The sequence below is a fragment of the Microchirus variegatus genome, assembly GCF_963457635.1.
Source record: "Microchirus variegatus genome assembly, chromosome: 9".
NCBI classification, from domain to species: domain Eukaryota; kingdom Metazoa; phylum Chordata; class Actinopteri; order Pleuronectiformes; family Soleidae; genus Microchirus; species Microchirus variegatus.
Window position 1 is genome coordinate 20695627 of NC_139810.1, and position 14297 is coordinate 20709923.

Below are 14297 nucleotides of genomic sequence, written 5' to 3' on the forward strand. Positions count from 1 at the left end.
AAAGTATGCCTGTTGGACTGCTAATGTCTTCACATTAGAAAGTATTTTTATACACACAGTACACAGTGTGTACTGTATATGTGCATAAATATTGCTCATCATTTCTGTCAAAGCATTCTTGTGATTAATGTTTCAACTCTACACAGCTTTTTGTCAAACTTAATGTGCTTATAACAATCAACCCCAGGGTCTTTATCTACTTAAAGTGCTCAAGTGAACGGGACGAGACGCTTTTTCTGAACTAAACACATAAACCAAGATAAAGAAAAGCATATAACGCAAAAACCGACGACAGAGATGCTGTTCAGGCACCAAAACAATGGGAGTGAGCTTCACACTACATCTGTTCAGTCTCGAGTATTGTCTCAGGGAGGGGCCACAAGCGTGTGTGTGTGTCATTGGCTCCCCCTGCTGGCCAGCAGAGACAAAATGAATTTATATCATGTTACATTTCCACATTTTACCCTTAAACACCTAGTCATACAATATCACACGTTAAAAAATAAAGAGGATTTAGTTCTCAGAAATAGAAGAAATGATGTCTAGAGTGGACACAATATCAGGGAATGTAAAACAATTAAACATAGACTTCAACCTCTCTGGGATGAGGGACGATTATTAACCCACAGCGTGGCAGTAAAATACTTATACACTGTAACGTAAGAGACTGGTCGTGGTCACACGTCGACACTAAAATGTTAAATCTCTCTCTCTCTCTCTGTATTTCAGGACAAACAGCTGTGCAGGTGGTGCAGACAAAGCAAGGTGGTCTCTTCTCTTTCTCCACCACATCAGAAGAGGACCTGTATCTATGGTGCCGTTGCCACGGCATCCCCTGGGTAACACAGCTCTATTTTTAAACAGGCCGGGTCACGGGGAGCTCTCGTTCAGAGGTGGATGACAACACACGAATGCGCGTACGCTTGTACATGCACCGTCTGTCTGTCTGTCTGTCTGTCTGTCTGTATGCAAAGACACAGCTCGACATTATTAGACCGATTCCTTTCTCTGCCTGCCTCGCTAACACGGAGGAGAACGAGCATGAAGCAGCCAGTCTGCTTATCTCTACTAAGGCAGTGATTAAAAATAGAATCGCTTAATTAAAAGAACTGATTAAAATGAATAGGTTTTGTCTATGCCAGCTGGGACTGGACCGGCACAGAGACGATGTGTGCTGATACCAACACTACAGAGAAGATTGTTTGAAGGAGGGGAAAAAAAAAAAAAAAAAAAAAAAGGTGTTAAGGCTCAGAGATGCTCTAACGACGACGGGTGTCTGTGCTTCAGTGTTCAAGAAAATTTCAAAATGATACACTACTGTGGTGTATATAAATGATTTACGGTGACATTCCAGACTACTGCACAACACATAATGTATAGTATTCTACATTAGAGGGGGAAGTGTGGATAGAAGGAGAACCACAGCTTTATTAAGACTCTTCTCGGACTAGTTATTATTGCTGATGCATGATAGGCACAATCAACGTGAAGATATAACGTGATATAACTACCAGAATCACTAATTACACACTGCGACGGATGTATTTGTAATAGTTTTTGTCATATACTGTATAGATGAGAAATGGCTTCGTACAGTGGACAAGATGGATGTCTCCTTCCATCCTGTCCCCACAAAAAAACCTCTACAAGTGAACCAGAGAAGAATGATAATCACCCAGAGCAAGGAACATTCCTTTTGTCTCAGAAATGACCTTCTCCAAACAGTCAACACACCAGATTACAGCTCATGTTGGTGTTGCACACACCTTAACCTCAGCCAGAGCTTATTACAAAACAAAGCCTGTATCTAAGCACACACCGGTCATTTATAAGCTCAAACCCCCCCCTCTGCCCCTCTCTCTGCCACTGGAATACCTTGACAGATGAAAAAGCTTATAAGACCTAATGGGACTCACATTCCCATGATCCCTTCATCTCAGCCGGAGTGATGGGCTATTAGCAGCATGGATCCTACGATGGGGTCAAACCATAGACAGGGAGCGATGAGGCAGAGAAGGGGGCAGAGATTTGGCTGTGGGGTTAAGATGTGATGAACACTGCAACAACTGGCAGTGAATCTGTTCCTCCCTTTCTTCCTCTCTAGCTCTAGATCTCTGGGTTTAATGGACGGAATGAACTGCGAGGCCAGTGAATCATAGCTCGGATTCGGGAGAGCCGATGTTCTGGTAACCCGTCTTGGTGCTGGTGCCGTAGTTGGTGTTGGTCATCTCCTGAGTGCCACCAGGGCCCAGGTAGGCACGGTGGGCAGGCATTGGCGAGGGCGTCTCGCTGGGGTTCTTGTTGAGGATGAAGCGCTGCTCATCCTGCTCCTCCAGGTTGGAGATGTCCTTCATCATGCCTTTACGGTAAGAGACAGACAGCTTGTTGGAGCCGTCTGAGATCAGGTTGAAGTGGCGAACGATGAAGACAAGGGGTAAAGGCAGCAAGGCCACAGTGATGAGGGTGTAGGCCAGGGCTAAAGCCCAGGGAGGGTAATTGTGGAAATGCTCTGAGCCCTAGTAAGATACAGAGGATAGAGAAAAAGACACAGAGGGATTAAAAATGTAGAAAGAAATGGAAAAAGAGGCACAGATTGTGATTTCACTTCGGCAAGCACTGGCATGGTCGGGCTCTAGTTCCGTTCAGAAACTTGGTGCTCTCTGCAAAATCAGCTCGCATTCAAACCAGTTCAGTGGAACCATTGTGTGGAAGCATTTAGCTTCAGGAAGCTTTCCTTCTGTTAATTCAGGTAATGAAACACAAAAATGGGACCAAACCTGTAGTCTCTTCCAGAGATCGCTGTATTTTCATTGGTATATTGTCGTACCTTCTTCCTCTTGTCTACAGCTTACATTGACAAACCCACTAATAACATAATGGTTCATATGAAACAAGTATTTTTTTCAATTTCCTTCGATTTACCTATTTATTTTCTGTGTAAATGTGCTAGCTGGTTTAAAATTTGGGTGTGAGAACTGGAACCGTGCCAGAGCATTGTCATTGTGAAAGCATTAAAAGTGAGGAGGAACCGCACTGACCTCGGCCTCCACCCATGCGTTGTATCCTGCAGGACTGATCACCATTTCGAGGATAGTGGCGGCAATGAGCACCACCAAGACAGCTGGAGAAACGTACCGCCACATGTAGTAATAAAAAGAGTATGGCCTGAATCCAAGCATGTCTTCCAAGTCCTGCATGAACCTGTGAAGACATGGAATGTATACAATTTTTACACAGAAACCCAAATACCACTGTGAAACACAAAGTTTCTATGACAGATATTAAATCATGGGGCACTTCTGTCGAGAAATCAGTTTGTCCTACCTCTTAGTGCCGTAGATCCAGGCTACAGAGATGTTCTCCAGGATCACCACCATTATGAGAGGCAAACCAGCAGAATAGTCATCAAACATGGTGACAAAGTAATTCCCTGACCGCTGGACAAACAGCAGACCCATCAGGAAGGCTATGACACAGCAGAACACTGGAGGAGAGAAGAAGAAGAAGAAGAAACAATCAGAGTCAGAGGTGTTTAAGTTTTATCAAGTCAACTCATTTTGATTCGAGGAACCAGAATCGAGACTCACCACACAGGATCTCCTTGCGGATCTTGAAAGTATCCAGTATGGGTGTAGTGATGCCGGTCATGGTTCCAATCATGCTTCCCAGCCCCAAGTTAATTAGCATGAAGAAGAACATGACGGACCAGAAGGGACTGGCAGGGAAATGTGTCATGGCCTCAGTGAAAGCAATGAATGCAAGACCAGTTCCCTGAACAGCCTGGGACACGGAGAGAAGATGATAAAGAGGTTTTACAGTGGTGAACTGTGCTTAGACATGTCAAAAAGAAAAGTATCTTTGACTCCCTTTTTCATTTTTCCATTAGATCAGACACAAAATCCTCAAAAATACGAATAGAACAGTCCAATTGATCTTTACCATGTTTCTGTGCACTACAACTAAAACGAATCATTATAAACTGGACCGACAGATAAATGAAGCCTCGTGTTAGTTCATGCAGGACACTCGTCGTACGGCCCAGCTGTAATCAGACGACAGCCAGCTGACCACAATCCATTAGTCACGCTACAATCATAGCCACTCTCTCAACAAGGCAGTCCATTTAAATAACACTCAGTTTCTTGCTACACCAATGCTGCCACCGCCCCATCCTCCACCTTTCTAGCTCAGAGTACTTCGAATGTTATGTATAAGTAAAAGTAATTAACTAGTAATTAGTTTATATGATGAAAATATCACAAGGCAAAAACGTAGGGTGCATGAAGTAAAATGGATGTCAGCTGCATGGTAATTAAATAAAAATGGAGCCTTCCCGGAAGCAATAGGCAACACGCTGTTAAACACGGTTAAACATATTTTCAAAGGTCAACACAAATTAAAGTTTGATTACATTTCCATATTGAGAAAAACAACACAATATCCACCTCTTGATTGCATGTTTTCACGTTCATGTTCATTCACCTGTGACTGACTGCGTGTGTGGAGATAGGCGTCCTGACCTTTGTGGAAAATACTGGCCTGGTGGTTCTTTACCTCCAACTTATCTGTCATTTATCTTATAATATGACGGCATCTTTAAAAAAAAAAAAAAAAAAAAAAAAAAAGAAACACTATTTCTCTACATCTCCACCGTTATTCCTAAATATGCTGTCTTTCCTGCTGACCTTGTTGAGTTCGTCCTCCAGCAGACAGGCGTCCAGGCCCAGCTGTCCAAAGCTGTCCTCCTTCACTGTCTTAATGACGCCGTACATCTCTTCGTAGTCCTGGGCAGAGAGATGGGAGAAGTTGATGTGAGGAGGGATGAGCTCTTTGCTCAGCACACCAGTGTTTACGTAGCCCAGGATCTTCTCTGCGTTCCTGCACATGGAGAGTTAGAGGTGTGGAGAAGATGGACGTGTTAGTGAGCCGGGGGGGGGGGGAGATTATCAGAGGAAAAACGAGTGCCAAAAATTAAGACGGGGACGGTCGGAAAAATACTCACTCTACAACACACTTCTCATTCATCAGATTCGCCTTGAAGCCGAGAACAGCAAACACCACTAAAGTGGCCAGGATGGAGGTAATGAAGTTGATGACGGAGACCAGTATTGCATCGAAATGGCAGTTGTTGTCTCGCTTGTTGTAGCTGGAGAAGGCGATGACGCCTCCAAAGCCCAGGCCGAGGGCAAAGAAGACCTGTGTCGCTGCTTCTCTCCACACCTGCGGCTCCAACATCTTCTCCAGCTGAAGACGAGAGAGAGCGACATACACTTTTGCTATCATCTTAAAATCCCTCTCAGGTAGATTTATTTTAGTATTTCATAAACGTTTTAAATCTGCTTCCTCAAACACTTGACTTATGGTATTGAATATAAGAAGATCATTTTCACCTATTCATTCATGATTTAATTAAGTAAAACGAAACCTAAGGGACAGCCACAGAGGCTTCTGGGAGCTAACAGCAGTTAGCATTTGGAAAAGTGATTATTTGCAGGCTCTAGCAGGCACATTGCAGTCATGTATAACATGTATCCACTGGACAGATAAATCCTCTGAGGCTTGAAGTTTGTGTAGAACTCTGTGCTGCACTGTGGCGCCAAGAATAGAACTTTTCGTGGACCTCGCCAGCACTCTCGCATGTTTTACGGACAAAGGATTAAAATGATTAAAAAGTTGATTTTGCATACTATGGGACCTTTAGAACAACTTAAAAGCTTAATGGGAAAAATAATATTCAGAAAAAGTAAAACTCCTACAGCTAATACTTATAATACTGCAACTCTTAATTAATCCATGTTGCATGACCACAGCAGCTCATAAAGCCACTGCACAGTGATTCACATGTGCAATCATACACACTCACCACTAGAGGGGGTATCTAACCAACACTTGACATAATCTGGACGTGCCATTTTCTTTGAATGAATCTGAGCGGCCTTGGTGGTCAAGAGGCGGAGGCCGAAACACATTTCCATAGATGACCAAGTTACATGATTTGAAAAGCGTGATCAGCACTGATACAACAGCAGAGCTGAGACTACTATTTCCCCACACGCCATTACATTCCCTGCTGCAGTAAACCTCTTATGGAGTCGCTTTGTGCTTTGAGTATGAATCACATGTCGCGTGATCTCACCTTTGGGGTGAACATGTGAGCTATGCCGTCCACCGCTCCCTTCAGAAGCAAACCTCGCACCAGGAAACAGAAGAGCACCACATACGGGAAAAGAGAGCTGAAGTACATCACCTGACAGAGAGGGAGAGACCAAGTCAAATACATCAAACACACACACACACACACACACACACACACACACACACAACACACACACACGGCATAAATCCCGAAACTGTTCTGTGTTTGCCGGGCACTAAATCTGTGAAATCTCTCTTTGACACAAAAACCCCTCTTCCAGGATTATGAGCATCCATTGAACCATAAAATACATCTAAAAATGTAGGTTTTTTTGCTAAATTTGCTCTCTGTTTATCTATTATATAAACTATAATCACAATCATAATATATATCCATCTTCTACTGCTTTATCCTCTACATAATGGTCGTAATCTCTCTCTATATAATCTATAAACCATGGGCTGGATGTTAAAATGCAATATACTACTCATCCTCTACCAGCATTTGCTCCATTATTAATGCTGGATGTCTCTTTATTTCACACCATGGATAAGAGAAGAAAAAATAATCACCAGAGTACCAGTGATAAGCTCTACTTTTATTGATAAGAGAAATAATGCAGCTAATGATGCATCACTGATTTTAAATCTGTTATAAATATTTTGTGAATCTCTACAGTCCTGCTGTGCAGTCATGGACACCCCATACCTTCCCAGAGGACTGGATGCCCTTGATGGCAGCCAGGCAGACCATGATCCAAGCCACCAGCAGGCACAGGGTCATCTTCCAGTTCAGGCCACCGGAGTCGTCAATTGTGCTGGTGATGTTGAGAGCCTGGCGGTACCAGAAATAAGTGGTGGCTGAGCTTTTCTCACACTCTGGCTCCACAACTACAACAACAGCAAAAGAAGAAAGATGGGGGAGACTGCATGAGGTGTGCATAACAGAATATAAATCTACATCACACAGGATCTGTAAAATGTTGTACAAGTAATTCTCTAATTATCTCTTTAAGTATATAGTGAAATCCTATTGGACACTCCACAGCGTCACTGCATTCATAATCATAAGCAGAGTCGCTCCCTGCCCTTGAATGCTCTTCACTACGTCAGAGTCTGTGTGTCTTTTCACCACAGGCTGCCATCCGTTGCACTGGGTCGTACCATTTGACCGGGCGGGACACTTTTTCAGATTGAAATTGCAATTTTAAAACAATGCAATTAGCATTGAAGATTAGATTGCCATATGCTCTCTGCTTAAAAAAAAGAATGTGATACACACATCACCCTTTCACCCCAACCGGTCAAAGAAGATGGCCGGACAACTTTGAGTCCACTGGTTGCTCATTAATAAAATGTAATTGAATGTTGGGAACAATTAATATGTTTACATGCTCAACCTTGCATTAGAATATAAAGTGATTCAAAATACAGTGTGTAGACTTCAGGGGGGAGATCCATCAACTCTATTCTCAGCTAGTGTTAGTTTGTTTACCTCAATTGCACTTCCTGCCGTCTTCCTCAGAAGTGTCACATTCAGAGTTAAAACACCGGAGGTCACAGCAACATGACATCACGTGACGGAAACTGAAGCTGTCGAGGTAAACACACTTACACTGGACGAGAAAAGAATGTAGTTGTGTCTGTTTTTATTACTTCCTCTTCCGTGGATTCAGTTGGTTGCAATAATCAACTGCACCCCTAGATGCCACTAAATCCTACACACTGGTCCTTTAATGTTCTGACGGCGCTGTGTGATGCGCCGTTATATTTGGAGTATATTAAATAAATATTGAGCTGCAGCTGACTTATAATTATATACACAGTATGTATCGCAAATCATAATCACCTAATACCTGTCGCAGAACCATGATTAGATGATTCTACCCGATGGGTTTCACCATCTATGGAGACAGCAAAACCACTTCTCTATTACTCGGCAGCACCGCCCCCTGTAGGCGGCACAGCCACAAGCTGCTTCAATGCAACGACACGTCCTGTAGCTATCGTCACCGGCCTGCTCTGTGTGTCTGCATCCACTGAGATACTTAGCTGGACACAGAATTGTCTCTGCAGGACTCTGCAGTCTTCATTTCCTTTTTCCTGTAATCAGTGTCGGGGCTTTTGCAAAGATGACATTTGTATCTGCACTGGTTCATCTCTACCTGTTGTGTTGTGCATTTTTTTTTTTTTTTGTGACTCACTGGCTTGGGTTCCATTAATCCTGATGGGGCATTCAGCCCAAGGCAGTGGATACTGGAAAGACTTGAGGAAATAGAAGATGCTCCAGCCAATAATCACATTGTAATAAAGGCCCACGAAACCGCAAACCTGAAGGGACGTGAGAGAAAAGCATCAGCCAGTGTCACTCCTGAAAACAGTTGCACAAATACACATGGAAAAGGGAACGGCACACACAGTTTGTCGCGGTGAGTTAAGAGCAATAGGCGCTTGCGTACACAGCTTAAAACCAGAAAGAGCATGAATTATTGAGCCGTTTGCTCTCAGCGGCCAAGGCTGAGGGTTCTCTCTGAGAAGGTATTTATTTATAGCCGCTGAATCTCACTCTGTCAAATCCGAGCTGCCGCACGGCTCACTGCCCTAGGCCAACCGTGTCCCTGCCCTGTTTAACACTTGATTGATGAACATCGACTGTTTTAGGCTCATAATGCAGACGAGATAGAGACACGATGAGTCTCTACTGCTGCTGACGATGGGGACAGATTATTATGGCAATGACGCTGTAAGAGGAGGAGGGAAGAAGGTGAGACGACTGACAGATGACTCACCTGACCAAGTAGAGATGACGCAAAACAACTCAAGAAGTAATCAGATAAAGAATGACAAGACAAACTGGCAGAAACTGAAAGGTGAGCGGAGGATAAATAGTGAGGGGAGAAATTGAAGGTGAAACTAATGGGGGGAGGAGCATGAAATTAAGGTGGTGGGAAAACACAGGAAGTTAAATAATCTGAAATAAGAGCGTGTTAGTTAACGGGAAGATCATCCAGAAGACTGAGCTCTGAGGCTGCGTAATAGTTTGTCTCTGCACATAAAACATGCAGCAATGAGCCAATATGTGAAAGTGAGAGAAATGACTATCATATAATATATTATATTCCAACAAATGTCCTGTATCATTGAGCCATTGGTCCTAAGAACACACAGCATTTCTTGTAGTGATTACTGTGTGAAATTGTATGAAGAGATCATAAATTGTCGATCTCTTGTCTTATATATTAATGAATATGAAATGAATGTTCGTGAACCTGTTGGAGAAAGAAATACTTTGTATCTTCAGTTGACAATTTCAGTGTTAAACTGTAAAGTGTAAAAAGGTATCAGATGTTTTTTTCCACTAATGTTAGTAAGGTATGTTATAGTATAGGTTTATTCCTTGTCATATAAACAGACAGCTGACAATAACAAGGTTGTCCTTTGTCAATTGCCAGTTTCTTTTTGTCATTTCATCGTGATCAGAAAATGAAGAATTACACACATGATGAAAGAAGCTACAACCATTTTCATCACCACAGATTAAACCTTCTGTGGTTTTACCGTTAGATAATTCAATGGCAGATTTTAAATGTGTGCTTAAGTGTGACAATATGGCTATAAACATTATCTTTATTATGACTTGTACATTAATAAATGTTTTTTAAACAGCTATTGCACAATGGCCACATGGAACAGACATTTAACTTTTCAACTTATGGTCTTTACATCACTTCCAGTGACTGACGTGGCTCATGAATTCACATTGGCACTCACCATCAGACTGGAAACTCCAATGCCTCCCAGCTGTGGGTAGACGTAGTTCCACACCCCGATGCTGCCACGTCTGATCCTCTGACCCACGGCCAGCTCCAGGAAGAACAGGGGGATGCCAATGAGCAGGAGGAGAATAAAATATGGCACCAAGTATGCACCTGAGACAGAGGATGGTCAGAGAGAAGGATTACTGCACGGTAATGTATGGTATTTTGTTCATTTTAGTGTCTTTGTAAACCATGTACAGTGAAGGACAAAGTCTGGTATAGTAGTAGAGGGGGTGTTATTCAATTTAATCTCTTACATGTTCTATTTTGAGGTCTCCCCCTTTCATCTTTCTCCACCACTCAAATTTCACAGTTTCTGCCCCTTAATCTTCCTATTTTTTTGTCTTTCATAATCTCAGCTTTGCTCATCTTTAATTTCCATTCACCATTTCCTCAGATAGGCCTGTCTAGAGGACAGAGGGGACAATAGAGAGAGAGAGAGAGAGGGACTCTGTTCAGTCCCGCTTACGTCAAGACACAGAGGGACACCATGGTTACCAAACCATCCAAAGTCAGAGAGAATGGGCTCGCACTGACGGACAGCTGGTTTGAGCAGCCGGCTTCTAGACTCAAACCAAATGACTGTGATGTATGATCAAAAATGCTGATAATGCTCTGAGTGGCTCTTCGAGCGAGCAGCAGACAAAGGAAACAAAGAACACAGGGTTTTGTTTTGCTTTCGTATTATTATCTGGACTGTTAGTGTATAGTGCCTACTTTTACAGATCTTTGATGTTCATTCTGAGCAAAAAACAGAGGGAACCAAATGTGAGTCGGGAACCATTGTGGTAACTGTTCACTGTATTGTTTTTAACTTCGAATATTGATCATCAGCCAGGTGGATGGTATTTATATGAGTTACCACACCAAAGTGTTTACAAGTTGATTCATTACTCTGTGTATTAATACATTTAATATCAGTGGGAAATCTAAGAGTGTTTCTAAATCAGGACCACACTTTAAATCCGCCATATGTAAGAATGTGGCCAAAAACGGTTACTGCACTCAAATTCAAAATACCGAGGTCTTTTAGGCTTTGTTTTCTCCGCTATTGTAGCTCAGACATAACTGGCAAATCGTGGTTAGCTGGGACTCTACTGACTGCAATGATTGGTAGATGGCGGTAGGTGGCGCCACATGCCAAAACATGATTTCAAAACATAAACATGATTTACAGTCTGCAAAATATTTTTTTTAATGCTAATATTTTGTCTGTACTGTTGTTGTTGGTGAGTTCAGTTTGTTATATGAACATTATTCCTGAGTCTCTGTGACATATTAGGAGGATTTTAAGGCCAGTTGCTTTAGATTTATTACATAATGCACCTTTAACTATGTCAAACATTTCACATCACTTAAGTGCAAATTTCAAGTAATTTATTTTTTACTGTTAGCTCTTGAGCAAAGCCACCTATCACTGAATGTGTCATTGTATCCTTGAAAAACGGGCTCATTTTAAGACACCAATCAGATTTGAGCCCTATATTAATATATGATAATATAATCCTGATCAAATCAAAGTGTCTTCAGTTTCAATCAACTTTGTTTGACAAATATTAGACACTTTGGGCCGGATTTACTTAAGCTTTGCGCGTGCATAAACGCGTGCAAACTGGATTGCACACGCAAATTTGCATTGATGCTGATCTACTAACAGGGCGCAACGAGGATTGCGTCTCTCAGACGGGCAAAACAGCACTAGCAATCCATTTAGCGGTCTTGCCTTAATGAATATACAATGTTGGGCGTTTACACATAATTTAGCGCTCTCTATTTGGGATCTTAGTAAATCAGGCCCTTTGTGTTGCTCTGTTCAACTCAAGATCAGATACGATGTAAATGTAGTAAGAAATATAACTAGAACAGAAACAGAACCTAAACCTAATTAGATTAAAATATTCATTGTAATATACAACAACAACATAGAGATATGGATTTATCCTAAAGAATACATCGACAATTTGTCCTCGTTAATTGGACAAGCCCAGGCAAGACAATGCAGTACAATCAGTGAGTCAGCAGGACACACACACACACACACACACACACCCCTACACACACACACACACACACACACACACACACACACACACACACACACACACACACTCTCCGATTAAAATGTGCAAATACACGCGCATTCAGCTTTGTTTCCTTGCATTTCAATCATAGCTTCTTCTTCACATAAGTTCCTCCTACACGAGGTCAAACCAACAATACTGAAAGCCCAGAAAATCACTGTTTACTCTTCTACGTCCTACATTATTTTTTTTTAGTCACCACCGATTCATCTCATCCTAGTACGTGTAGATCATAATAGCAGACCGACAAGGCTGAGAAATCTGCAAGAAACAAACAAGCAATGATTAAATTGGAGGATCCCTCATTATAGTAGAAACCTCACGTTATTCTTATCTTTTAGCTGCCGATGGCACAATCCATTAAGGAGAGTTGAAGACACTGGCCCTCTGATTTGTGTCATTGGTTGGCAAGACGAGACACCATTTATCAAAGAGATGAACTAACACAAAGGAGATGTTCGCAAGATATAATGCACAATATGGGCTTATAGCCACTATATTGTGATATTGGGAAATCATAGCTGCCAAAATCCACAAAATCCACCAAGAGATTAAAGATGAAACCAATATTTACACCTGATCTGAACAAACATACAAACAAAAACACTGTGGATTATTTCTCTACACTTACTCCTCTCACCTTCTAAAAAAAGGAGATGTAAATAGATAGTGAAATATGAGCTGTGGAAGTCATCAGTTTGTCCTGAAGTGAAACATTCATGATGTGATATACTATACTGGCAGGACTGACTGTTCATGTTGTCTCCAGACAAAACAGTGCCAACTAATTCAATAAATAACTGCTGATCTTGTTAAATTATTTATTAGCAATGTGATGCAAATTGAACTTTTATGAGCTAACACGTTACATTTCATGCGAATCATCAAGAGACCACAGAGTATTCTCAATCGAATCACATCTATGTAAGTGATTGCCAGGCACTAACACCTCACAAGTGTTAGTGTGCGATTCAGACCGAAAACAACTGTTAAACTGCAGCAAACAAACATCCATTCACCTACCTCCACCGTTCTTCTGGCACAGGTAGGGGAACCTCCAGACGTTACCCAGGCCCACTGAGAAGCCCACCTGTGCCAGGATGTACTCCAGCTTGTTGTTCCAGGCCGGTCGACCGTCCTCGGCGTCCGGGTCTGGAGAGGGCAGCAGTGCCTTTACTGGAGCGGTGGAGCCAGGACTCAGGCCCATGCTCATCTGACTGCTCTTATAGTCCATTGGGTGCTCGAGGGACAGCAGGTCAGCCACAGACTCAGTGACAGGCTCATTGCTGTGCTCCCGCTGGGTCACCTTGGTGTTCTTTGGCATGGCAGCAACACAGGCGCTCCTTCAGAGGGATGAGCGTGGTGAATTAGAGCAGAGAGTGGGATGTGTGCTTATTTCTTAAATCTGTGAAGAGAAATTGATGGAGACAGAAAGGAAATCGAGTTGTTTAACCTCAGGTAATAGTTAATCATCATTTCTGTTAAAAAATATCAACACTTAAAAAAGTTAAAACTTTAAACAAGCCACTCAAACAGGCAACTGACTGTAAAGGCTTAGTTCAAGGTCCATTTTTAGGGGGAGGTCAAAATGGAAGCTGTAGTGTGGTGAATTTGCATGTGAGATTCGGCTAAAAGAGGAACGACACTTTCCTCCACTGTGTGTTTGGCTATGCTGCGCTGCTGGTGCAGGGTGATGACGCAAACACTCAGCACAGGCATATTAGCAAACACTGCATGGATTCTGATCAGATCCGTCCACCGCCCAATGTTCCATAGCCATCTCAGACCACAGTGACGTGTAGTGACTTAAAGTGACTCTTGTTTGAAAATTGGAATTGAAGATGAAATTTGCTGTCAGTGTTGTCAGTGATTAATGAGAAAATAGTCAAATCAACAGAAAATAATTTCAGTACTTACAGCCCCTAAAAGTGTCATAAGAAAAGAGTCAGACTTGTCCTCAGTGAATCAGTTTTCATTCCAAATAATGGCCACTGCTCTTTCTGTTTGCTTGTTACATAGAGAATTTGCAAAGGAAGAAAAGCTGTGGCACATTAGAGCCCTCAGTGAGGTATTTCAGTAATCCACTTCATTATGGTGAATGAGACTCACAGAGAACTGAATTACATTCCTTTTTTTACAGCAGAACCCATTATACTAAAGTTGAGTCATGTGCACAGCGTAAACAGCAGTGAGCAGCAGCCTCCAGTGGAAAGCAGTGCAATAAAAACAAAAGCCTCTGAGCAAACTTTTCATCAGCTATTAG

General features: G+C 42.2%; 1 protein-coding gene across 1 annotated transcript; it reads right to left on the reverse strand.

Annotated features, from left to right (window-relative positions):
* Positions 1-2153: 2153 nt before the first annotated feature.
* On the reverse strand, positions 2154-13358 carry slc6a17 (solute carrier family 6 member 17; the record flags this gene model as incomplete). Its single annotated transcript, XM_083895317.1, has 11 exons — positions 2154-2516; positions 3039-3201; positions 3325-3484; positions 3588-3780; positions 4686-4878; positions 5003-5244; positions 6137-6247; positions 6845-7026; positions 8340-8466; positions 9907-10064; positions 13058-13358. The coding sequence occupies 11 exons, from the start codon at positions 13356-13358 to the stop codon at positions 2154-2156; spliced, it is 2193 nt and encodes a 730-aa protein (XP_083751443.1).
* Between the last annotated feature and the right edge of the window lie 939 nt (positions 13359-14297).